General features: G+C 35.3%; 1 protein-coding gene across 2 annotated transcripts; it reads left to right on the top strand.

The window, feature by feature from the left end:
* Positions 1-1,479: 1,479 nt before the first annotated feature.
* Positions 1,480-26,107, top strand: LOC106068105 (actin-binding protein WASF2-like). 2 transcript variants are annotated; one of them, XM_056032452.1, is made up of 9 exons: positions 1,480-1,609; positions 5,626-5,922; positions 6,841-6,994; positions 10,387-10,516; positions 16,455-16,559; positions 17,562-17,819; positions 18,753-19,000; positions 19,366-19,673; positions 20,624-26,107. In XM_056032452.1, the coding sequence occupies exons 2-9, from the start codon at positions 5,655-5,657 to the stop codon at positions 20,800-20,802; spliced, it is 1,650 nt and encodes a 549-aa protein (XP_055888427.1). In that variant the 5' UTR covers positions 1,480-1,609; positions 5,626-5,654; the 3' UTR covers positions 20,803-26,107. The 2 variants fall into 2 exon arrangements, with proteins under 2 accessions (XP_055888427.1, XP_055888426.1); XM_056032451.1 differs by having other exon boundaries at positions 18,750-19,000.
* The last annotated feature ends 740 nt before the right edge of the window (positions 26,108-26,847 follow it).

Below are 26,847 nucleotides of genomic sequence, written 5' to 3'. Positions count from 1 at the left end.
ATTCCAACTGCTACTGTGCTACATATGCATGTGAGACGTGGAAGTCATCTGTCAAAATTGAGAAAAGACTAAATGTGGCTCAACAGAGATGGCTGAGACGGATTTTGGGAGTCAGTTACACAGACCGGATCTCAAACAGGGATGGAAGTCGAACACTTAGTGAGGTTATGACTGAGCGTCGCATGAGGTTTGCGGGACATGTTCTACGTCAAAACGAATTACGCACACCAAGAGTTGCGATAACATGGAAGCCAAAACGAGGAAAGCGCAAACAGGGACGTCCTCGTATTACCTGGCGACACACCTTCATGGAGGACCTCAGAACAGTGGACACCAGGTGGGAGGAGGCTTCAGACATTGCCAGTGACAGATCATTATGGAGACAGCTTGCCGCCCAATGCGCCCAACGGCGCGGGAGGACCTAAGTCTAAGTAAAGGAGATGAAGATCCTCGAAATCTGTTGGAACTTTTTACGAATTTAACAGAAGACGGCTTTTACCGACTTGGGACGGCAAAAGGAGTTTTAAACCAATTATACCGGTATTAAAGATAAATAAAAAGCTTGCTCATTGTTGTTGTTCCTGACAACCAAATTCCTCTTCTGCTGCTGCTCAATACACTGGAAGTGGCCAATGCTTTTTAGACAGCCTATATGTGCATTTGAAATTGTCTCGTAGTGTTGTGCGTCGCACTTGGAACACGAAGGCCAGCAAAAGCAAACAAAAGCTCCCTTTCACCAGCCTGAATTGGGCTGCGAGTTCCTACTTCTCGCCACCCTGTCCGACGGGGGGGGGGGGGGGGGGTGAGACTCGGGGTTAAACTCGGAGTTTGATTTTGCGTTCACTTCCAATGGACGCGGACACTTGGGACCCCCGTCGTTTTCCTATACTATTCCAGGCTAACCGTGCGGGACAAGCCATTTATGCCAGGCCTCTTGGGGGACGGTGCCAGGACTTTGACAGATCGCTGCGGGAGCTCTATTTCATCCACTCACAGTGCAATGAGGATACTCTCGCAATCCTCTTAGGCACTCCGGCGGGAGCCTTGTTTCGCCACCCATTTGGCCTAGTCGCATGACGCGTAGGACGTAATCATCTTCTTTTTTGAAGTAACGTCTGTATTATATAAGAAGTCGTCCCCTCTCACGACCCTTTCCACACGGGCGCCACGATGAGGCAGGGCAGCAAGCCCGGGCCTATATGTGCAAGACAAAGTGCCAAAGTAAAAATGCCTTTTTGTAAAAGCAAATTAAATGCAATTCACAATGCCATTTAATGTCTTATTCCTTTGTAGCCTACTCCTAGTATAGAAATTATGTTTTTTTTTATTTCTTGCCTAAAGCATGAGTTAGAATGACTAGAAAGTTGGAAATCGATAATCATTTCGCACTTTAGCTCGAAAATGCCATGCCTGCATTTCGCACTTTGCCGGTAACCTATATTATATATACTCTTTTTTGTATTCTCGTCTATTTACGTTCGGGGTCCGAGATTTGTCGCCATTTTTTTTTCTGCAAACACACTTCCTATTTCAGTAGCCCCAGTTGTTTATTTACATTCCCATTTCTATAACATGACTTTGTTTAGTTACTAAGTTAGATCTACTGCTGGTGAGTAGTAAAGTGTAGCTAAAAGTAAAATATACTTTAAGGTGGCTAATTATTGCCAATTATTTTGTCCACATTAAAGCCTAGAATAGATCTAATCTAATAAATCTAGACAGACTAGAGTCTAGAGAGTAGAGTCTAGACTAATCTAGATCTAGGTCTAGATTATAATGAATCAATAATGATTATTCTTAATTGAAAATAATTTTAGAGTACTACTAGATCTAGACTCTAGACTCTACTACTAGACTCTCTTGACTCTATAGTGACTATATTATAGTATAGATTCTGGTGAGTAGTTCTCACTAGTAGATGTGAGATAGAATATGATATCATAGATGACCTAGAACTCTATTGTCTCTATAGACAGTGACTATTGACTATAGACTATACTATAGTTACTTAAGTTACTATCTAGATCTAGTAGACTAGAAGTAGTCTAGACTTGGACTAGTGAACTAGTGACTAGACTAGATCTAGTAATTCTAGTTACTAGTGACACTAGTCACTCTGACTTTACTTTTACTTTACACTCATTTCAGTTTACACTGTCACTGACTGACTGAGACTGAGTGAACTAACTTTAATAAACTAACACTGTCCTGTGAATGTGATAAGAAACAGTGTGAAACACTTGAGTCAAGTCAGAGTCTTGAGTCAACTGAGATTCATAACAAACGAATAATCACATTTGATAGAGTAATGAGAGTAACACCTTTATTTTTATTAAAATCACTTAAAAGTTAGAAAAAGAAAGCCATCAGGATAGAAGACTATTAAAAAGTAAAGTTAAAGTAGCAATTATTTTATTATACTTAAAACACTGAGCCATAAGCATAATTCATAATCTTCAAATACAAAAACAAAACCAAATAAATAGTCAGATTCAGAAAGACACAAACTGAAATTATAAAGAATGAAAGTATTGAAAGATAAAGGCAAAGGAACATTCTTATACTATGATAATAATATCATTGATTATGATATAGGGAGGCGAAAAAACAAAATTATCTTTGAAAAAATAATTTTTCGTTAGTACATCATTAAAATACTTTAAAAGAACTTTCTAATGTTGTTTAAATTATGACTGTATGTTTAACAGTAAGAAAGTTTAGATTTTTTTTGTGCCGTTTTGACCTAACATTGGTTGACATGGAAAAAGTGATGAGAGCTTGTCGCTGGCTCAGCCAGCAAGACACACCCCCAAGGTCAAAAGTTAAAAAGTTGGAATTGAGTTTCGTGAACGATAGATCTACTTATTAAATAAGAAATTAATAGTAGATCTAGTATTCGTAGTATATTTCTAGCTCACAAATCTGATTTCATTTATATTTATGAACTTCAGATGTTTAAAATGTAAATATTGATGAAATAAACAAATTATTGGGTCTAGATCTACAAAAAATGTCAGAGAGGCGGGGACAAAATGGCGGCGTTGTGATGGCAGAAAAATAACAAAATATTTAAAAATTGGGATCAAAATCACCTGAAACAATTTTTTAAAAATGCGTTTTTAAAAAAATTGAAATTTAAAAAATCTTTTAAAAGTATCTAGATCTGTAGCTAATAATATCTGCTACAAGATTATAATTTCATTTGTTGGTGACAAACAATATCTTCTATAAAAAAAAATTAAAACTTGAAAAGTCCATTGAGGTCAATGTTTTGTTTTTTTTCAAGTTTGTGCGATGTTGACAATAGATCGATCTGAAAATTGGTAGGAATATAGCCAGACACATGAACTATTAGCAAGGAAAAAAATCAACAGGGTACGACTTTTCTGTGATGAGTATCAGCAAAAATAAAAATGTATATACTTTCAATGCAAATTTTCAAAAAATTGTCAAAGACAAAAATGTTCTCCATCATCAAAAGTAATCGAATTCACTCTTTTTAGCAATGATATCTTTATATATAGTGAACATAATCGATTTCAAACAAAGACCTATGTAGCAGTAAGGAAAACTCTTGTCTCAAGTTTTTACGTCTTTTTTTGGACACCGGAAGTTCTGGAATTTCACCTCCCTATGTGATAATGCTAAGACAAATTTGTACAAATGCTCCTTCTTCCCTATTGCTATTAGAGTTTATTAGACTAATCAAGAGTCCAGGAAAATCAATGACTTAGCCTTAGCAGAGAAGTCACTGATTAACATGCTTGACTAGATAGACACATGAAATGCGTAGGCGGTAGGATGTAATTATCTTCGTTTTTGAAGTAATGTCTGTAATAAGATTTATGATCTCTCTATATAAAATATACATATATATATACATCTAGTATAGGACTAGAATCTAGATCTAGACTCTATGTAAAAATGTATTTCAACAAGAACAAAAAATTAGTGACAGTAGTTGGAGTAGACTTGCCTGAGCCAGCCAGGAAAACCAGTGACTTGGCAGAATTTAAGTCATTGGTTAACATGCATGATGCGTAGGACGTAATCATCTTCTTTTTTGAAGTAACGTCTGTATTTCTAAATTTAGGTGTTACTCTAGTCAAATGTGAATATTCGTTTGTTATGAATCTCACTGCTCTATTTTGTGTCTGTTCCAGTTTCTTAATGTTTTCTTGAGTGGAGGGGTCCCAAACATAGGATGCATATATTCTATTATTGGCCTAACCAAGGTTAAATAGCATTTTAGTTTTATGTTCTTATTTGATTTATAGAAATTTATTCTAATAAACCCTAATGCTTTGTTTGATTTTTTTAATAGTTTCATCAATATGGGGATTCCATGACAGTTTTTCATTTATTATAATAAATTTTGAGTTTTTAGTTTTATAAAGGGCCCAAGTCTAGATATATGTCAGTGCAAAATATTTCTGTGTTGTCAACTTGTCTATAGATAAATCCGGCCCTACCCAAGCCATTGCAGGACACAGCAGTTTACCAGGTTGACCAAAAAAAATAATTTGCCGCAACTATTCGTATCTAGCACGCTCAGTGTTTGTGACCCTGAAAAAGTGCATGACTCTACCTATTTAGCACACAGTTGAGTGTTTATGACTTTATTCACACCTTGACCATTGATACCTTACCTGGTCGATCAATAGTTGGCTCCTCCCCCTTTAACCTCAATATTGTTCTCACTACAGCGACAGAAGAGAAAGAATCAGGAAGGGGGGTTAGATAGAGATTAATAGAGGGTCATATTGTGCGAATCATTGCATTTGTGTGTTATTATTTTTAAAAAAATGTACATATGTATTACATTATCATCTGTTTAAAAATGTAGCGCATTGAGTTTGTAGTTAAAAACATGTAAAACAATTAATTTTAGGCCAGCCCCACAACCTTGATACAAATGCATCTGTGGTGCATATGATTTCCTCTTTAATAACTAGTTTCCTGTCATTGGCTCCTGTTTAATTGGAATAAAAACTCTTTTCACTTCTGGTCACAATCAGGAAGTATAAAATCATTCATTCATGAATAGTGTAAACACAGTAAAATCTATCTTGAACTTCCTGCAACAGTCTTACACAAATAAAGTTTTTTTTAAATGTCCTTGTTGACTTTCATGTGTCAGAATGGTTGAAATACTACTGAGTGTTGTACATTTGTGTGACAGAAAATACAAATGTCACCAGCAATATGTTTTACTTAAGGCTAGTGCTGACTTCTTTACTAGACCATTAGACTAGGATATATATTGCTTTCTGATTTCAAGAAAACACTTTTTACACATGTGCTTTTCTTAATGTAAAGAAAGGCGTTGTTGACGCCAAATAAAGAATTTCTGATGCTTAGAACTAAGGAAAATGCCTGGGCAGAGTTGGCGAATAAATTTTTTACATATGGGGGTTGCCATTAATTAAAAGATGACTTAGTTTGCGTAAATTAAATTAATCTACATTATTTGAACTAACATAATTAAATAATTAAAAATGAACAATTTCGAAATTAGTTGTAATATAATATTTAAAAAAAAAAATTCAGCTGAGATTTTTTTATATATATAATATATATTGTTTTGTGAAGTAATGCAATAAGCTTTTTTTTTTTCTGTTTCAGTTTGAGCCTTAGTGTGAGCCTCTGAGGAAATGCCGCACATAAAGCGGCTGATAGAACCAGTGCTGGTGAGTAGACAACCGGTTAAACCGGGTGTCAGAGATGACCTGGAATGTATCACCAACAGCACACTGGCTAATATAATCAGAGAGCTAAGCTCACTTAGTCGGCATGCTGAAGACCTTTTTAGAGAACTCTCAAAGGAGACAAGCGATGTGTTCCATCGAGGAGTGAACTTACAACGTCGAATAGAAGATGTTAGAGATAAAGTCACTCAACTCAACCCCAATGTTGATGTCTGTAAGTTGAACCAATTTGAAATCATTAACTTGAGTGTATTAACAAGGTATCCACTAGTTATTCTTATTTTCTTGATACATTCACTTTAAAAAGAGAAAAAAAAAATGTTTAACAGAATAAGAGCAAGTTTCAGAAAAGAATCAATTTTGTGGGATAACAACATTAAGAATGTATCATTTATATACAAAAAATTCTTTGTTCTTTGGAACAGTTTAGTCTCAGTTACTCTAATAAAGATGTTTACTCTATGATAGCTTATGATCAACTAAAACTATCTAGAGTCTTGGTTTCAATCGATGTCATCATCTTTGTGCGTTCACATTCTGTGGCCTTAGGGTGCATCACTGTTATCACTATAGAAAAATAAAATCTGTATTACAAATATTTCTTTTCTTACATCAAGTTTTTTTTATCTCTGCATCTCGTTAATGCTGATCAGAACAAATCTATATTCACTCATCTCAATCATAAAAGTCTTTTGGTTGATTGACTTTGTAATTACTTGCTTAGTCTGTAAGTTTGTCTGAATTTTTTTCTGTAAATTTCTGTAACATCTCATTGATTTCTGTAATTTATATATATATTAAGCTCACATGTTTACACTAGATACGTGTATTTTATTTTATATGCACCCATTTATACACTGATAGTAAAGGTAAATTAACTAAATACTTTATAGTAAACATGGGCAGCTTACTGGGATGTTTCTACTTTCAGTAAACCTTCAAGACATTCAATCTGTTAATTTGTCTGAATGTTTTCTATAAATTTCTGTAACATCTTATTGATTTCTGCAATTTACACTAGATACATGTATTTTATTTTATATGCACACATTTATACACTGATAGTAAAGGTAAATTAACTAAATACTTTATAGTAAACAAGGGCAGCTTACTGGGATGTTTCTACTTTCAGTAAACCTTCAAGACATTCATCTTCAAAAGCCTTTTAAAAGCTCAAATAAAAAAGAACAAGGTGTGCTGTCTAAAGTCACTGTGCCTAAAGCCATAGTTGAGTGGTATGAAAGGTGTGATGCACCTCCCGCTCTAGACAAGCTGGATAGGTTCAGGTATACATTTTTTTCTTAAACCCTAACCATGGGGATAAGCAAAATATGGTAAATTTCCTTCTCTATAAATTTTGAACAATACAGGTCAAGGGTTAGGGTTATACTTTGTACTCTTGAATAGCTCTTTTTCTAGCATCTTCTTAATATATGTAAATAAAACAAAACTGCTGGTGTCGTCTTGAGTTCTATTATAAACACACCATTCTTCCACACTTAGAGTTTGTGGGTTAATTTTATATATATTGATCTAAATTTTTTCAACTTGAATGTGATCATAAAATACTGGTAGTTATTCCCCTTAGATCATCGCTTCACAAACGTTTCCTTGTGACCCCCATCCCCTTCCCAAATGACCAAAAAAAAAAAAAAAAGAACATTGGCGCTCCCCGCAGCCGGTGGGGCTAGTTCTGCTCAGAGCCAAGCATTTTCCTGCATCCTGAGCTTAAGAATGATTTCTCGTTACATGGGCACTGCACTATTTATTCTAGAAAGAGATAGTATTAAGAAAAGAGCTGGAAGGACATGTCTTGAAATGTTGCAGACATGTTGAAGTAGTGGGGCAGTAATGGACTTAAGCATTGTAAAATTATCCTTCAGTTCAGCAAGAGGTATTGCAGTGGGCCTGTTTTTATTCATGCAAGTCATCAACAGAAGTAGACTGTTATGATGTTACAATGACTAATAGACTTTGGAATGCCAATGACAAAGATGCTTTGAAATGTTTTCCCTAAAAGAACATTTTGAATCTATCTTGTTGCCCAAAAACTGTATAAAAATTTTTGATAAAATTGGTAATTATGTTATTTAAATGATTAATACTCAAATATGGGTTTATATCTACAATAAATAACTCCAAATACAACAGAAAAGACCACAACCTTGAGGGCATCATGCCCCACAGTTTTAGAAATACTGCCTTAAATTTTTAAAAATTTTATATACTGCCTTTAAGTTTTAATTTAAAAAAGAGATACACACCTTCTTAACCTTTTGAACCCGCCAGCCCGATTTATCGGTCTGCGCGTAAGAAATCCATGCCCCGCCAGACCGATATATCGGTCTCGCGCACCTTACCTTAAACCAACAGTCTGTAATTAAAAATGCGAAGAAAAAAAACACGTCACGTAGGACTATTCGACTTATGGTAAATGACAGTAATGGCTGCGTCCATGAGTGTTGTTGTTTTTTAAGTATTAAACTGATTTGCAAAATGAAAAGACAGTCTCTTGATTCAGGTAATCGCAACTGCATGAAGCAGTGAACTATATCCTCAATGATTCTGAGGACGATGAACTAGATCTAGAAAATGATTACAATGACAGTTAAATGGAGATTGACTCCGACGATCATCTAGATCTAGATCTAGACGAAATTAGTACAAGTACAGTAATAAATGAAGACACTAGATCTACATCATCTACACCTGTACCAGCACCAGGTCCATCGAAGGAAAGTGGGCGTGGAAAGGGGCGTTGCCCCAAAAATGTTTCTTCTACATCTAAATTTGATTCTGGCTGGTCAGAATTGAAACATTCACAGAAATAGCTGGTGCTAAAAACATGCCTAGGCATATTTCAGCTCAAAGCACAGCTATTGATTTTCTAGACCTGTTTCTAGATGACAATTTTTGGGAAACATTTTGTGAGGAAACAAACAGACGTGCTTCTCAGGTAAAACAACAAAAGCCAAACAGTTATTATGCTAAGGAACTTCATCCCATTAACTGTCCCAGAACTCAAGGCTTTTTTTGGATTGCGACTTCAAATGGAGCAGTGCATAAAACCCAGGTACGAAGACTACTGGTCTAGTTCCAGCAAATCATTTGTGACTGAAACGCCTGGTTTCCGTAGTGTCATGCAGAGAGATCGCTTTCTTTCTATATGGACTCATCTTCATTTTGTTAATGAGCTGAATCCTACTGTAGATAAAACAGACAAAATCTACAAAGTAAGACCAATGCTGGACATGCTGCTTACAAAATGTCAGCACTTTTATTCACCATCTTCATTTTGTTAATGAGCTGAATCCTACTGTAGATAAAACAGACAAAATCTACAAAGTAAGACCAATGCTGAACATGAAGCTTACAAAATTTCAGCACTTTTATTCACCATCCCAATGTCACAGCTTGGACGAAGGAATGATCCCTTGCAAAGGCCGACTTTCTATCAAGCAGTACATAAAATCAAAACCCATCAAATGGGGAATCAAAGCCTATATGGCTTGTGACTCGAACACAGGCTATATAATGAACTTGGAAATTTACACCGGCAAAACTGACAATGTCATTCCAGAGCTTGGTGTCGTCGGCAGCATTGTTGTACGACTTTTAGCAACAGGCCACTTGACAAATAAAAACCATATTGTATATATGGACAGGTTTTACAACAGTGTCACACTGTTTGATATTTTATACAATGTTTATGGAACATTTGATGTTGGAACTGCTATGACAAATAGAAAATTTTACCCCAAAGAACTGACAAAGATGAAGAAAATGCAGAGAGGTCAGTCTGAATTAATCTGTCATGGAAATATTACATGCCTAGTTTGGATGGACCAAAGACCCATTCATTTTATTTCTTCATATCACAATCCAACACGCCAGGGCACCCTGAAAAGAAGAAATAAGGATGGGACAACTGTGGATGTGCCAACACCACAGCTCTGCATTGACTACACCATGGGTGGTTGGGATGTTAACCACCAGGTATGTCGCCTCAACAAAACACGTCGTCATTACCGCTGGCCTTGGCGTCTAATTGTAAATTTTTTTTGTGGGCTTGCAACAATGCATACATTCTTATGGAAACAATTCAGTCCCCACAAACAACCAGGCAAAAGATATAGAACATTCTCAATGTTCATGGATGACATTTGTTTGTCACTTATTGGGGATACAAGAGTTGAAGCAAGAAAGTCTCTACTCCCTCTTGACACACATGTGAGACTACAAAATGTTGGGTTACACCATCCTCAATTGTCCCCAACAGCTACTGGAAATAATTTATGTGTAGTTTGTGCTTACAAATTCAATAAACATGTAAAGCAATTTCCAGACATGGATTATAATAGCAGGCCTGTCTAGAAAATCAAAACTAAATTTTGGTGCAAACTTTGCCAAATGTACTTGTGTATAAAGGAGGGGTCTACATGCTGGGAAGACTGGCATACCAAGAAAGAATATTGGAGATAAACATACTAATATATTTTTCTCAAAATAAAATATTTCTCTTTAAATTTTCAATACCAGTAGTTTGTTTTTGTGCATGTTTGTGTTAAGTGTAATTTTTCCTCAGGAGCCTGGGGGAACAGGAAAATTAGGGCAGGGAACTGAGAGTTCAAAGGGTTAAGTAACTGTCTTAAAGCCTTTGTCTATTATGATCCTACAGAGAAGATGGTAAGAGCAGTATGAAGTTCTATACAGACCCCAGCTACTTTGCAGAACTCTGGGCCATTGAGATGGGGAAACAGATACAGGAGAATAAAAAGTTACATGACCAGAAGAGAAAACGGGGAGAGGTAAGTGCCTGAGGCTTAAGTATTACAAGTGTATTTAAGTACTTTCTTGGTCAACTAGTTTTAGCCGTGTCAAACTATCCTAGAGATAATTGAAGAATCTACTGATTCTCTTTTCTAGGGCTGTATGGGGGAAGTATCATATCTCTCTCTATTTATTTTGTAAATGTGTCTCCATTGTCTCCCTTATGTTGTTCAGGGAGTGTACTAAATCACATATTTTTGACTCTTGGAATGGGGATATATATTCACATTGTCTTACCCAGCACTTTGTGTAGGTGTGTATCACTTGAGTAATAACCTTTTTCAGACTTGAGACGCTACATATCAATTACCTCCTTCTAGAAGTGGTAGACATTTTATAAGAATTCTCTCTTACTAGAAAGCAATTACTTCTTACTAGAAATAATAGACGCTACATAAAATAACTATTGCCCCCTTCTTGAAGTGACAGAATTTCATATTAATTATCTCCTTTTAGAAGTAGTAGACACAGTACAGCAGCTGCCTTTTACCAGAAATGGTGGACACTGCATGACTGTTGGTTTGTATCAATGTAAAAAAAACTCAAAAGAAGACTGCAATATAACAAAGATTTTTAAAATTAAATTCATGCAAATATCCCCAATTAAAAGGCCCAACAAATTCTTATCTTACTTACCTTTTTTTTTTTTTTTCTGTTATGGCCGCCTTAAGTCGCAAAGTGACAATGGATCATCTCATGGATTGAGATGAATGGCTAAGCATTAGCTATGGTTGGAATGATGTTGCCCACACATCAGTTCCCCCTCCCACTTCACACAGCTGATGTATCCAAAGGAATGGCAAGTGCCGATACAGTTTGGGTTAAGTGGTGTAAGTGGTGTTAGGCTTTGCCAGGGTGTAGCACTGAGTGCTGCAGACTGTCTAAGGGTCGCCAGCTCCTGATTTTTCCTAAGGGTTGACTCTTGAAGCCTTTCCCATGATAGGTATAGCTGGCAGCAGAAATTTGAATTCAGAGTTTTCCTTCAGCTAGATAGGTAGCCAGCCATGGCTAAAGAGCCCCTCCTGCCAGAAGCTTACATTTTTTAGGTACTCACCTTTGCCTCTTCGCCTGTTAGTGAAAACAGTTCCACCATACTCATTATCTGAGCCACATGTGAAGGCCAGGAGTTGGACTAGTTGCCAGAGGCTATTTTTAAAAATGGTATTTAACTATCCCTCAAACCTGTAAAACTTAACATTGAGTGAAACATTAAGTTTAATTTCACGTCATTTGCAATTATTGCTTAGTGCAAAAATATAGTTGACGTAAAAAAACATGAAAACATTGGGCACAATGACAGGACTGTCTGTGTTCTGTCATTGTGCTATAAAAAACTTTGTGGGGCTTTTTTTGGTGGGAAGTCTACCCATTATCTTACTTAGGGTTTTGTGGGGATTGGGTTTGTATATATACATAAATGAGCTTTTCATAGAAACTTTACACAACCTATCTTATCTTATCTTACCTTATATAATACAGACGTTACTTCAAAAAAGAAGATGATTACGTCCTACGCCTCATGCATTTAGTCATGCATATTAACCAATGACTTAAATTCTGCCAAGTCACTGGTTTTCCTGGCTAGCTCAGGCAACCCATTCCATGCTCTAATAGCACTAGGGAAGAAGGAGTATTTGTACAAATTTGTCCTAGCATATGGGATGAGGAATGTGCCTTTATCTTTGTGTCTTTCAGAGTATTTTATTAAATTTTGTTTTTGTATTTGAAGATTATGGTTCAGTGTTTTATGTATAATTGCTACTTTACTTTTGAGTCTTCTGTCCTGAAGGCTTTCTAAATTTAGTGATTTTACTAAAGGTGTTACTCTAGTCAAATGTGAATATTCGTTTGTTATGAATCTCACAGCTCTATTTTGTATCTGTTCCAGTTTCTTAATGTTTTCTTGAGTTGAGGGGTCCCAAACGGAGGATGCATATTCTATTATTGGCCTAACCAAGGTTAAATAACATTTTAGTTTTATGTTCTTATTTGATTTATAGACATTTCTTTTAATAAACCCTAATGTTTTGTTTGATTTTTTTATAGTTTCATCAATGTGTGGATTCCATGACAGTTTTTCATTTATTTTAACACCTAGGTATTTTGCGTTTTTAGTCTGTGTTACTGGTTTGACATGAATAAGATAAGTGGAATTAATTTGTTTTAGTTTTTTTGTTACTCTTAACAACTGACATTTTTCTGGGTGGAAAGACATGCTCCAATTTGATTCCCATTTCTGTAATTCATCTAATTCTCTTTGTAAAATATCTGTGTCTTGTGTTGTTTTTATTGTTCTATATATTATGCAATCGTCTGCAAATAATCTGACTTTTGTTCCTGAAGTAATGCAATTTGGTAAATCATTTATGTAAATTAAAAATAGTAGTGCACTCAAGACTGTTCCTTGGGGTACACCTGAGTTTACTGTTATTGGTGTTGATTTAGAGCCATTTATTTTTACAGTTTGTTCTCTCCCTATCAGAAACTCTTTAATCCACTGGTGCAGTGGACCATTAATGCCGAAATATTTTAATTTTTTAAGCAATCTATGGTGGTGAACTTTGTCAAAAGCCTTGGAAAAATCTAGTAAGATAGCATCTATTTGTTCACTATTATCTAAACCTTTTGAAAAATCATCAATTAGTCCTATTAGTTGTGTTTCACATGATCTATATTTTCTAAAGCCATGTTGGTATGGGGTGAGGACATTATGTTTGTCTAAGTGGTTTATGATGTTGCTACATATTATGTGTTCTAGGATTTTACATGTGATGCTGGTAAGTGATACTGGTCTGTAGTTTCCTGGGTCAGATTTTTCTCCTTTTTTAAATAGGGGGGTGACATTAGCTTCTTTCCAGTCCTTTGGTACTCTGCCCTTGTTAAGCGATGCCTGAAAGAGTATTTTAAACACTGGGGCTAGCTCATTGCTTAGTTCTTTGAGTAATCTAGCTGGAATACCATCAGGTCCAGACGCTTTATTTGGTTTGGTGTTGGCTAATAGTTTTTTAATTCCGTTTTCTTGTACTACTATATCTTCTATGTTGTCTACTTGGTTCAAATTAAGTAATATGTCTTTGTCTCCTGGGGCTGAGAATGCTGATGCAAAGTATTTTTTTAGGATGTTTGCTTTAGTTTCATTATCATTATGTATTATGTTATGTTCATCTTTTAATGGCGCTATGCCTGTTGATTCCATTTTCTTAGACTTAATGTATGACCATAGTTTTTTTTTGTTATCTTAAGATATAACATTGTTTATGTATTCACTCTGCAGCTGTCTGCTTACTTTTTGGGTTAAGTGTTTAATTTTTATGTACTTTTTGTAAACTCTTTCTGCCTTAGTTTCTTTAAATTTTCTATATAGGTTTTCCTTCTGTTTACAAAGCTTCTTTAGTCTAATATTAAACCAGCATTTATTTATTTTGTTTGATGTGTATTTAGTAGGTATATGATTTTCTATAATGCTTTTAAGATGGTTTTTAATGAAAATCCAGAGGTCATCGACTGGTTGGTTAAAGTCTTTTTCTAATAAGAATGTAATAAGAAATAATATCATAATCATAACCTAAGTTTAGATCAAATCATTAAAAAGCCAACTAGATTAAACAACACATTAGATCTCTTCTTAACCAACAGACCTGGATTAGTAGTTATGATTATGATATTATCCCTGGTCTATCAGACCATGAGATCATAAAAATACACAGTCAGATAAAAGCAGTAGCCAACACAAAACACAAAAGAAAAATCTTACTCTGGAATAAATGTAACCTAACACAACTACACCAAGCTGCATTAAACTTTCAACAAACATTCTTATTAGAAAAAGACTTTAACGAACCAGTTGATGACCTCTGGAATTTCATTAAAAACCATCTTAAAAGCATTATAGAAAATCATATACCTACTAAATACACATCAAACAAAATAAATAAATGCTGGTTTAATATTAGACTAAAGAAGCTTTGTAAACAGAAGGAAAACCTATATAGAAAATTTAAAGAAACTAAGGCAGAAAGAGTTTACAAAAAGTATATAAAAATTAAACACCTAACCCAAAAAGTAAGCAGAGAACTGCAGAGTGAATACATAAACAATGTAATATCTAAAGATAACAACAAAAAACTATGGTCATACATTATAAGAAAATGGAAACAACAGGCATAGCGTCATTAAAAGATGAACATAACATAATACATAATGATAATGAAACTAAAGCAAACATCCTAAACAAATACTTTGCATCAGCATTCTCAGCCCCAGGATACAAAGACATATTACTTAATTTGAACCAAGTAGACAACATAGAAGATTTAGTAGTACAAGAAAATGGAATTAAAAAAGTATTAGCCAACACCAAACCAAATAAAGCATCTGGACCTGATGGTATTCCAGCTAGATTACTCAAAGAACTAAGCAATGAGCTAGCCCCAGTGTTCAAAATACTCTTTCAGGCATCGCTTAACCAGGGCAGAGTACCAAAGGACTGGAAAGAAGCTAATGTCACCCCCCTATTTAAAAAAGGAGAAAAATCTGACCCAGGAAACTACAGACCAGTATCACTTACCAGCATCACATGTAAAATCCTAGAACACATAATATGTAGCAACATCATAAACCACTAAGACAAACATAATGTCCTCACCCCATACCAACATAGCTTTAGAAAATATAGATCATGTGAAACACAACTAATAGGACTAATTGATGATTTTTCAAAAGGTTTAGATAATAGTGAACAAATAGATGCTATCTTACTAGATTTTTCCAAGGCTTTTGACAAAGTTCACCACCATAGTTTGCTTAAAAAATTAAAATATTTTGGCATTAATGGTCCACTGCATCAGTGGATTAAAAGAGTTTCTGATAGGGAGAGAACAAACTGTAAAAATAAATGGCTCTAAATCAACACCAATAACAGTAAACTCAGGTGTACCCCAAGGAACAGTCTTGGGTGCACTACTATTTTTAATTTACATAAATGATTTACCAAATTGCATTACTTCAGGAACAAAAGTCAGATTATTTGCAGACGATTGCATAATATATAGAACAATAAAAACAACACAAGACACAGATATTTTACAAAGAGAATTAGATGAATTACAGAAATGGTAATCAAATTGGAGCATGTCTTTCCACCCAGAAAAATGTCAGTTGTTAAGAGTAACAAAAAAACTGAAACAAATTAATTCCACTTATCTTATTCATGGCAAACCAGTAACACAGACTAAAAACGCAAAATACCTAGGTGTTAAAATAAATGAAAAACTGTCATGGAATCCACACATTGATGAAACTATAAAAAAAATCAAACAAAACATTAGGGTTTATTAAAAGAAATTTCTATAAATCAAATAAGAACATAAAACTAAAATGTTATTTAACCTTGGTTAGGCCAATAATAGAATATGCATCCTCCGTTTGGGACCCCTCTCAACTCAAGAAAACATTAAGAAACTGGAACAGACACAAAATAGAGCAGTGAGATTCATAACAAACAAATATTCACATTTGACTAGAGTAACACCTTTAGTAAAATCACTAAATTTAGAAAGCCTTCAGGACAGAAGACTCAAAAGTAAAGTAGCAATTATACATAAAACACTGAACCATAATCTTCAAATACAAAAACAAAATTTAATAAAATACTCTGAAAGACACAAAGATAAAGGCACATTCCTCGTCCCATATGCTAGGACAAATTTGTACAAATACTCCTTCTTCCCTAGTGCTATTAGAGCATGGAATGGGTTGCCTGAGCTAGCCAGGAAAACCAGTGACTTGGCAGAATTTAAGTCATTGGTTAATATGCATGACTAAATGCATGACGCGTAGGACAAAATCACCTTCTTTTTTGAAGTAACGTCTGTATTATATAAGCTAAGATAAGAAGATAATCAATTTTGTCTCCAGGCAACAAGAACTAAGAAAACCCATCAGATCAAGGAAGCAAAGCCAAATAGAAAAGAAAAATACAAACATTTGGCAGATGGTGTAGACTTAGTCTCAGACCATCAGGTAAACTTATTTTATTTTGTGGTTCAATTCAGTCAGCAGATGTGTACACCTAGTAAACTAGTAAGACTTGAAGTCTTTGAAGTTCAAAAATGTTGAAGCTCAATGTAATACTTTGGTTACTGGTGTCTCTTTAAACAAACAAACAAACAACCAAAAGCTAGCTTCTTTTCTAATGTTTTGTATTTTTTTAAAATATGTACATTTTTGTGCAAGTAATAATAATACAAATAATTTTGAATAATGTTTTAAATATGATAACCATGTTTGGTGACTTTTCTTTTCTAAATAATGAACAGTTAGTTCTGAGACCTATCAACTGTTTTCTAGATCAGCTGGAATAAAAAAAAAAACACTACTACTACTTATTACTATAACAATATCAGAACCTAAACCAATTTTTTTTATAAAATGCTGACTACAAAGACTGAAATAAAATTGAAGCTAAATCTGTTGCAGAATATTAATTTAACCCTTGACCAAAAATTGAATGAATGATTGAAAGTAGAACTAGATCCTTATTTAATCACTGTCCACATGGGATTAAAATGGTGAATTGTAATAAAATAACTTTTGGTTTAAGTATTGAAATATAAGATCTAATGTGGGTTATTGCTGGGTGGATAAATATAGGATTAACACATTTTCTTATTCATTTCCAAAGTTTGAGCTTCCCAGATGATGCTAGCATAACAAAGGGAGACAAAATGAATTTTGGTTAAACAATTAGTAAATTTTGATGTAAAGGTTCTTCAATTTTATTTTATGAAGCTGAATTTATTAGGAGAAACTTGTTTAGATTATACAACTTGTCTTGTTCTAAGTTTATTTTGTTGAATATATATATATATATATATATATATATATATATATATATATATATATATATATATATATATATATATATATATATATATATATATATATCTTAGTGATGTTCCTATCAACAGGACACTGACCTAAAATAGTAGTTTGCTAAGAATGTAGTAATTTATTCCTTCCCAGGATCTAAGAAATGTGAAGCCTAAAAGTCCCAGTTCTGTGAGACAGGCAGAGAATGAAAGAATAGAACATCAAGATTTACCAAGGCCAGAGGAACATGAACAGCAACAACAACATTGGCCAGAGCATCAGTTCCAACAACAACAGAACCAGTATAGACAGAATCTAGACGAGCCACTGCCTGCGCCTGTCCCTTATAGTGATTATAATGACGCTAGTGATGTGTATTCTGCAAATCATGTCAGCAATATACAACATTCTGTAAGTCTTTAAGCTGGCTTTTTACTTTTAGTTTATACAGTTAAAGAATTAATGTCTTGAAGTGAGTTTTTTTTCTTATAAAACTTTATCTAAAGCAACTGTAAATTCAGTTTTATTCAAAACAATTTTGATCTATACTTGTGGTAAAGTTTATTAGTTTAAAAAAAAAGCGAAGTTCCCCTTAAAGACCGTGTGATCACTGGGGCAGATGATGTAAAGGTCATCTGTTGCTGTGGCCCATGGTTTATGAGGGTGTCGTGTAGCCAGCACAATGACCAACCATTTTTACTAATACCAGATACCCGTGGTGGACTCAGAGCCGCCCTAAAGATCCCAAAAGTAAAAATCCCAACCTTCACCAGGATATGAACCTGGGACCCCCGCTTTCAGAAGCCAACCACTTTACCATTCAGCCACAGGGTCTCCAATGTTTATTGGTTAGCATCAGGTTTATTTTAATGGAAACTAGAATTCAGAGATCCTTATGCACTTTCTATTATGAGAGGTGGTGTGTGAATAGTAATTCCAATAGGATTTATTTCAAGTTCATTTTTTTTTTTTTTTTTTTTTTGCTTTTAGACTCTACAGATTCTGAATTTTTTTTTACCTTAAAACTTATAAATAAATGACACTAGTGAATTTTACTTAATCCTTGAGAACATCTAAAAAAATAATAGATTTGCATAAATAAGAGATTATTAATCAGATAGATTCTATACAAATGATTTTTTGGTTGGGCATGTTATATTTAGCTTGTTAAAGAAACATTATTCTATGGTCTGACATGTTACAGATAACATATTAGGGAAATGCATGTAACTTGAAGTCTTTTTTTTTTTTTCTCCACCCATGACTTATTTCTGAACTTTATTGCATCTGAAGTTGTTTTTTTTTTAAACATAATTATTAGTTTTACATTTTACTTGTCAGCAGTCACCTGATGGACTTGCGAATGGTGTACTGCGAGCAGGAAAAAATAGACATCGTTATGACGATAGGCCATTAGCTCCGCCACCTGCGCCCCCGCCAGTACCTCAAACAAACAGGGACAGCCTGCCGCCGCCTCCATCTCCGCCACCTTCTGATCCCTACGCAAACAATTTTCCACCTGTCACTCAGATGACCAATAAAATGGGCAGAGGAGACTCTATCAGAGACTCACCGAGACACAAGTTTCCTCCGTAAGTCTTAATCATCCTACACACAAGTTTTAAGAAAATAAAATTCGTAGATATGCCGCATTGTTATTTCAGTTTACATTTACTGATTAGTGTGTCTCATTTACATATTTTCAATTAAGTTAATGTCTCATTATTTATATTACATTAATATAGATGTCTCATATAAATAATAGTAAAGAAAAAAATGCAGAAATATTACACTAATATAGATGTCTCATTGTAAATAATAGTAAAAAATGCAGAAATCTTACATTAATATAGATGTCTCATAATACTAAAGTAAAAAATGCAAAAATATTACATTAATAGAGTCTATCTATTACTTTAGTCCATGTCTTTTATTTATGTCACTTAACATTCCACAGAAATGAAAATGATCTACCCCCACCTCCACCCTCACCTCCATTTAAATATCAACCAAACAATCAAATTCAGAGTTCTGTGCCCCCTCCTCCACCACCGCCCTTGTCACCAACACCCAATGAGAATGTCCACCAGTCCCCACCCCCGCCTCCTCCTCCACCACCCCCACCCCCACCACCAATGGCAGTAAATGGGAATAATATATCTGGTACTCAGGGACCATCTGGTACTCAGGGACCATCTGGTCCTGCCAGGCCACCATTAAGTGCAGATAGGAGTGCTTTGATGAAAGAAATTATTCAAGCTGATGGTAAAAATGTTTATTTTTGAAATCAAAATACTTTTAACATATTAAAGAGATGTTAAATTTATGAGATAGATTATGTATGAACATTCAGAGTGGGCCTCACCAATCTGTCGTTTAGTGTGGGCCTCACCAATCTGTCGTTTAGTGTGGGCCTCACCAATCTGTTGTTTAGTGTGGGCCTCATCAGTCTGTTGTTTAGTGTGGGCCTCATCAGTCTGTTGTTTAGTGTGGGCCTCATCTGTCTGTTGTTTAGAGTTGGCCTCATCAATCTGTTATTTCATCATCATCAAAACTCCGTTTGAGTGAGGGCTTGAGAGGCTCAAATCCTCTCTTGCAAAAGCCCTGGACAGAAACCCTGCTGTCTTGCGTAGTGCATACATGTCAAAATACAGGTCAAGAATTTATGGTTTCCCAGACCTGTCGAGACGGAGATCAGCGTCTGGGGCAGTCAAACAGAATATGAGGCACAGTTTCCTCTTCTTACCCTCAGCAGGGGCACCGTGAGTCGAAATTAGGCCATAGCCATGAGAAATATGAGCCAACAGGACAGTGGCCTGTCCTGCACTGTGCTATAATAGCTTGCTTAGGCCTGGACAGCCTCCACTGCGGGGAAGTGCAGTCAGGGCGCCTCATGTGCTCCCAGACTCCACAGGCTTTTTGGGACTTGTCCCAGCACTCAAACCACTTTTCCTTTTCTGTTTTTTTGAATTATAGCTAGAGCATGATGAAAACTTACAGCCTGTTTGGTGGGTGGAATTTGCCCTCCCTGGTGGGCCAAGGAGTCTGCAATAGTGTTGCCAGTCACACCTATGTGACTCGGTACCCACTCCATTATTATTTAGTTAGCCCTGTTATTTGAGTTGGCCTCACCAATCTGTTATTTAGAGTTGGCCTCACCAGTCACCAAGAAAAAAAATGTTATGTGATTACTATTTTGTTCTTTTTTTTTCCAGCCAATAAACGTTTGCGTAAAGTAGAAGCGAGAGACCAAAAGAAACAACTGCCTTCAGCTCCAGGCGTTCTGGACGTGCAAGCTATTATGGACAAGGCTATTGAGATGAGGAGGAAAGTCATTGAAATAAGTGATAGTGGAGGAGAGGAGAGTGAAGACGACTGGGGGGATTCTGACTGATAGTTTGGTTCTGCGACAACACTGCAGGAGGTATAGGGTCTTTTTTATAGACGGATATTTCTTCTCTAGACTATTGTATTCACTTTATGTTCCAACATTATATGTTGACATATATATCATGTACTTTATATATATATAGTTATATATATATCAAGTCATGGCTCAAGTCAAGCTGTATGTATGTGTATTTTAATACATGGCTCAAGTCAAGTTGTATGTATGTGTTATAGTGAAGTTATGGCTCACATATAGATGTTTATGTAATTTTCAAAGTTGGCATGCAGTTGAGCTACTCGCGCTACTAAATGATAGAAGTAACACTTGTAACTGTAATTAATGTTGAAATGTTGATATTTCAATTGTTAAAAACAAAAGTTGACATGCAGTTGTTTTTTTTTAATTAGTCATGTAAATTTAAAAAACAACAAATTAATTGTAGGCATTAGGGAACAAGTTCTCTCTGTGTTGTTATTAAGGTCTTCTAGTTTGAAAAAAATAATTATCTCTGTGTAGGCCTTCAGCTCTATTTGGAAAGGTCTTCTCTATGTTTGCCTCCAGATGTTGATAAGTCTGGTCAACAGCTCTATTTGGAAAGGTCTTCTCCTTGTTAGCCTCCAGATGTAGATAAGTCTGGTCAACAGCTCTATTTGGAAAGGTCTCCTCCTTGTTAGCCTCCAGATGTAGATAAGTCTGGTCAACAGCTCTATTTGGAAAGGTCCCCTCCTTGTTAGCCTCCAGATGTAGATAAGTCTGGTCAACAGCTCTATTTGGAAAGGTCCCCTCCTTGTTAGCCTCCAGATGTAGATAAGTCTGGTCAACAGCTCTATTTGGAAAGGTCCCCTCCTTGTTAGCCTCCAGATGTAGATAAGTCTGGTCAACAGCTCTATTTGGAAAGGTCCCCTCCTTGTTAGCCTCCAGATGTAGATAAGTCTGGTCAAGACTTGCCATATATACCTTTGGTTAGTTGTGCGTGCATCTGTTGACAATCTTCTGAAAGTACATTTTTTTATATCTATCCAGATGTGTGTACATCAAATTATCATCATTCATATGTATATTTGTGTATCAATCCAGTTGTGTGCGTTAGGTGATCATCATCTGTATGTGCACTTGAATATCTGTCCATCTGTATGTATAAATGATTAACCATTTTCTTGTATGTATCTGTCTAGTTTCGTATCTCTTGTGATGAAACACATTTTGTGTCTTGGAATGATGGCTACAGATCTGAGATATTTGCTAACAAATATGTATTTTAAATCGTATAGTATACAACTGAGTTGTAAGAACTTGATTACCTGAATAGCTTACATCAGCAGCCACCCATTTGGTCTAAAAAGTGTGGCTCGGTTTTATGCTGAACAATGTGTTGAACATGCTTGTGTTAGAGACACGCCAGTCTGTTATGCAAATTATAGGTGACCATTATTTTGCCCTTGCAAGCGTTGACACAATAGTCAAGGGATTGAACTGTGTACCCCAGGAAAAGATTTGACTGTGGACTCCTTGGTTCTACTCACTGCTGAGCTCTTTTGGTGGTTTTTAGCTAGATAGTTCTTATAGCCTTTTTTCTAACAATAAAAGATCACTTTGGAGTAATCCTTGCATTTCTGATGGCACTTGAGGTTTATTAGCAGTGCACTGGGAATTTCTGTCTTGAATGTGTTTCTATTTACTTACTATACAAACATTTTCATACTGACCTCTAAACTCTAGTCTTTAAACTTTGACCTACATTCCTTTTCAGTACTGTCTTTTACTTTTACCCACAGCTTACTATTGAACATAACACAGCAAAATTGTTTGTTTTTTATTATTCTGAAGAAGTCTTGGGTATGGTCTGTATTAGTACTAATTAAACAAGTAACTGAACAACTTAAGGAAAGAACTGGGTATATCAAGCTGATAATATAAACTGTGATGATGTGTGAGCTGCCTGTATCTTGTACCCATCCTGTACATAGCATCAAATATATTCTTACTTCTGCTGTACATAGCCTACTGTTTGTAGCTTACAATTGTATCTTAAACTACTGATACTTTTTTTATAATGCTGGCTCCAGTGCCAGATTTAACCCTTCGGAATCTGCGAGGTCATGAAAACTCCAGCCTCTTCTTCATTGTTTTATCCTTAAAAATATGAGTTTAAAAAAAAATTTCACTCACTCGCATTTCTGTTTTTTATTATTTTTTTTTAAATTAGATATGTATTCAGACTAATTCTTCTATTGAAATGCCATTTAGCTCAAATATTCTGATGGACAATGTTTTTATGATAATAATCTCAACACTTTAGATTTGCAATTATATTATAAAGCTCTTTTTATATAATTTTGTGTTAAAATGAATAAAGTAGGAGCCATGTGCACATATTATCATGAGATACACTTTACATATTATCATGAGACATCCCATAATTTTTTTTTTAGACTTGTGTATTATCATGAGATAAGATTTTCTCACGAGAGACACCAATTCACATGCATGTTTAGTTTATGACACACATAGTTTTATCATTAGAGAAACATCCTTAGCTTATTGAGACTCTATCATGTTACATATTTTAGGGGGGGGGGCTCGCATTATCATGAGATATATTCTATTGATACGCACACATATTATCATGTCAATTTCATACATATCCTTTAGTACTGCCGGAAGCATTGATGTCACAGAAGCATTGATGTCACCGAAACATTGATGTCACCGAAACATTGATGTCATTAGACATTCTATAAGATGTTGCATAATTATTCATACACATATTTTGATTAGGATTTTGTTATGTAATAGTGAACTCAAGAGACCAAGTCAAATGTCAGTTACTGTGTCATTAGTAAGAATAATAGAGCCCTTATGAATTTACAACACCCCCCCCCCTTTTTTTTTATTTTCGCTACTGCATCTATTTTGGGCAAAACAACATAATGATTTTATAAGCTTTCTGGTTGATGATACTCTTAAGAGCAGACTAATCTGGCCACAGCATTTCCCCAAACCAACTAGAGTTGTGGCTCCTGCATAGTTAGCTTGTTTCACTTTGGCAACTTGTGATTGATGACTGTTGTAAGAGCCTGACATGCGACACTGTCAAATGACTTTTTTTCTTGCTGTCAAAGGCAGCACAGTGTAATGTAGCAGAGAAGAAATGAAAAGCAACCAATCTACTATAGGCCTGATAAACATATTTTGTTCAGTGCTTCCACACTCAATATAACATTAATACCAACACACAGCAAGAAAGTTCCAAATTGATGTGAACATTCTGAAGTACTCATGCCATACCTTAGCCTCTTAATGAAGTATGTAAGTTTGACCCTAGCTTTATGTCAGTTTGACCCTAGCTTACAGAAGATGGCGCAGGGGCTGAGTGGTAAAGAGCTTTCAAACCGGGAGGGGGTCCCAGGTCCGAATAATGGTTAAGACTGGGATTTTTAATTTTGGGATCCTTAGGGCACCTCTGAACCTCTGAGATTTATCCAGCTCTGAGTACCAGACATTTACTTTACTTTTTTTTTTTTTTTTTTATTAGCTTGCAGATAGACTCAATGAGCCAGTGCACATAGACAATGATTAAACTAGCATATATCACATATACTTTTTTTTTTGTTTAATCTCACTAAATCGCTTTCATTTTCTTCGGTACATTTGTTTCCATATTTCAGTGTTATTTTGATAAAATTTACAAATTCTTTTTGGTGGCTGTGTCTCCATGAAGGAGATTCTGACAGCGCCCCCACCCTGCACAGTTTGAACTTCCACTCTTTTTTTTATTACAATGCACCCTTTTGATGTATAGGTTGTGATCCTCAGAGTACCGCTCTCCAACATAAGAAGTTTCAAATAATAATTCACTAATTGAACCTTTTGCTCGGATTCATATAGTACATAGGTTATATCATTTGCACTTTTTTTTTATGCGTATGTTACCTATGTGATTTAGTTGGCAGAAGTATTGAAATGAAGAAAATGTAATCATAGAATACTTTTTTTTGTTTTGATTGAATTTTAAAATGCATTTTTTACCGAGTAACCAATCAAATATTTAGAACTATAAAGCCATGACTTTCTTAGTCCCGTGGAAATAACCAATCAAATGTTTCGAACTATGAAGCCATGACCTCCAGGTCTAGGGGTTATATCTGGCACTGATGAAATGTAATAAATAAACAAGTTGTTTTTTTTTTGTTTTGTGGTCACATTCACTCCTCGTAGTCTTGAGTTCCTTGTAGAGACTTCACCTAGCATGCTATACTAATACAACAATCTCATTTCATAGTTGTAAATCTTTATTGTGCATTGACTTTTGACTGGCAGTAGAAACGTCATGACTTGGATATGTAAAGATATCTAGCAGCTTGTGCGCGACTAGAACAGAAGGACAGAAAATAGAATTTTAAAAGGCACAAAAAATGCAGCAATTATAAAATATAAAATAGAATTGTACCGGTATCGTGTTTGTTAGTTTCTGTTGGACCAAAATTTCGTACCGGTACTAATAGTATTTTTCAATGTCAAAGAGTTCTGCTACCCATTTTGTAAAATTCTTAAATGCTTGCCGATGTAACATTGAATCCTTTTTTTTTTTTTTATATATACAATCATATGCGGAAGTGACCAATCAAATGTCATCCCGGTTTGACAAAGACTCGGCAATGTTTAATTTCTAGAAGGATTTATTCTAAATTAATTAAGGGAGGGGCAAGGGACAAAGAAGCAACACACACACACACGCATATATATATATATATATATATATATATATATATATATATATATATATATATATATATATATATATATATATATATATATATATATATATATAAACAGCACTGAGTCTGTGTGTTGACATAGACTGTCACAGCACTGAGTCTGTGTGTTGTCATAGACTGTCACAGCACCGAGTCTGTGTGTTGTCACGTCTTAGAGCATTAGTCGCCAATCCGTGTAAATACTGCTGCTTTCCTCATTAACCAGATCGAATGGAACACACCAAGTCTTCCAATATACCCCCCCCCCCCCCAACCTCTTCATTTATACTCAAGAGCAAAAAGACTTTAGTGAGTTGTGCAATTTTAGCTCCGAAGAAGAAAACTGAATAGTGTAAATACTTGGTCCAAAGTTAGCAAAGAGAAGAGAACTCTTAAACACACCGTGTAGTCTGTACGTTCTGTGTCATTGTCCCAGCTCTTGGCTCGGGATATTGTGATTTGTCTTTGTATTGACATAGTGCACCTCCACTGTTATGCTGCCACCTTCTGAAACTCTTTTCATTGGAAAAATAAAAACCTTTAAACTACAACTTGAGAGTCTTTGTTGTTATTTAGATTTAGTGGGTATCAATGTTAAAGCTAAATAGAAAGAAGTGATTCAACATTTCATTGTGTTCAAATAGTCCACAGAATTCCAAACAATATGAATGAAATGTTAGAGGAGATATTGTTGGAATCAGACCTCTGCTAGATCTAGATTTACTGAACAAATAAGTAGCTAGAATTCCTCTACCTCAGTGTTTTCCAAATAGAATAACTATTAGCCCACCACGTGAATTTATCTCTCTAAAAACAAGCAAAGTGTTCCGCTGAGTGTGCGAAGTGTTCCGTTAAGGAAACAGTTTGTGTCACTCTGCTCTACATTGATGTTTGTGATTAGAGTGTAATTTCGTGTATTTCGCTAACATAATACCGGCATTATCACAAATCATGTTTGTGACTGAGGGCTAAACATTTTAGATCCCCTGAAAATGTTGGCCTTATTGTACTCTAGGCGACTGAGACAATTGTCCATGGATAGTTCGGGGGGGGGGGGTTACATCATGGCAGGTTCTTATGGAAAAGTGTGTGTAGGAGGGGGGGGGGGTAAAGGTGTGCGTAAGATTTGTTTCAAATTTAGACTACCAGTGGGGAAAGCTTTTATAAAATCACTAACATTACCTACAAAGCAACAGCGGTTTTGGTGGCAAACATTGACTAAAACGTCTTTACAACACTTCCAAATCACACATCTCGTCTACCCCTACACACATTCACGTGGACCTGTTGA

The sequence above is a fragment of the Biomphalaria glabrata genome, chromosome 6 (assembly GCF_947242115.1).
Source record: "Biomphalaria glabrata chromosome 6, xgBioGlab47.1, whole genome shotgun sequence".
In the NCBI taxonomy this organism is placed as follows: Eukaryota; Metazoa; Mollusca; class Gastropoda; family Planorbidae; genus Biomphalaria; species Biomphalaria glabrata.
Note: the sequence above shows the minus strand (reverse complement) of the source record. Positions and strands in the feature narration are given on the sequence as shown.

What these genes read in the sequence shown, in the direction of transcription:
- LOC106068105 (XM_056032451.1), top strand. Translation starts at nt 5,655, where the DNA reads ATGCCGCACATAAAGCGGCTGATAGAACCAGTGCTGGTGAGTAGACAA. An exon ending in CAACCCCAATGTTGATGTCT is followed by an intron (nt 5,923 to 6,840) that starts GTAAGTTGAACC and finishes TTCTACTTTCAG; the next exon opens with TAAACCTTCAAGACATTCAT. An exon ending in ACTTAGTCTCAGACCATCAG is followed by an intron (nt 16,560 to 17,561) that starts GTAAACTTATTT and finishes ATTCCTTCCCAG; the next exon opens with GATCTAAGAAATGTGAAGCC.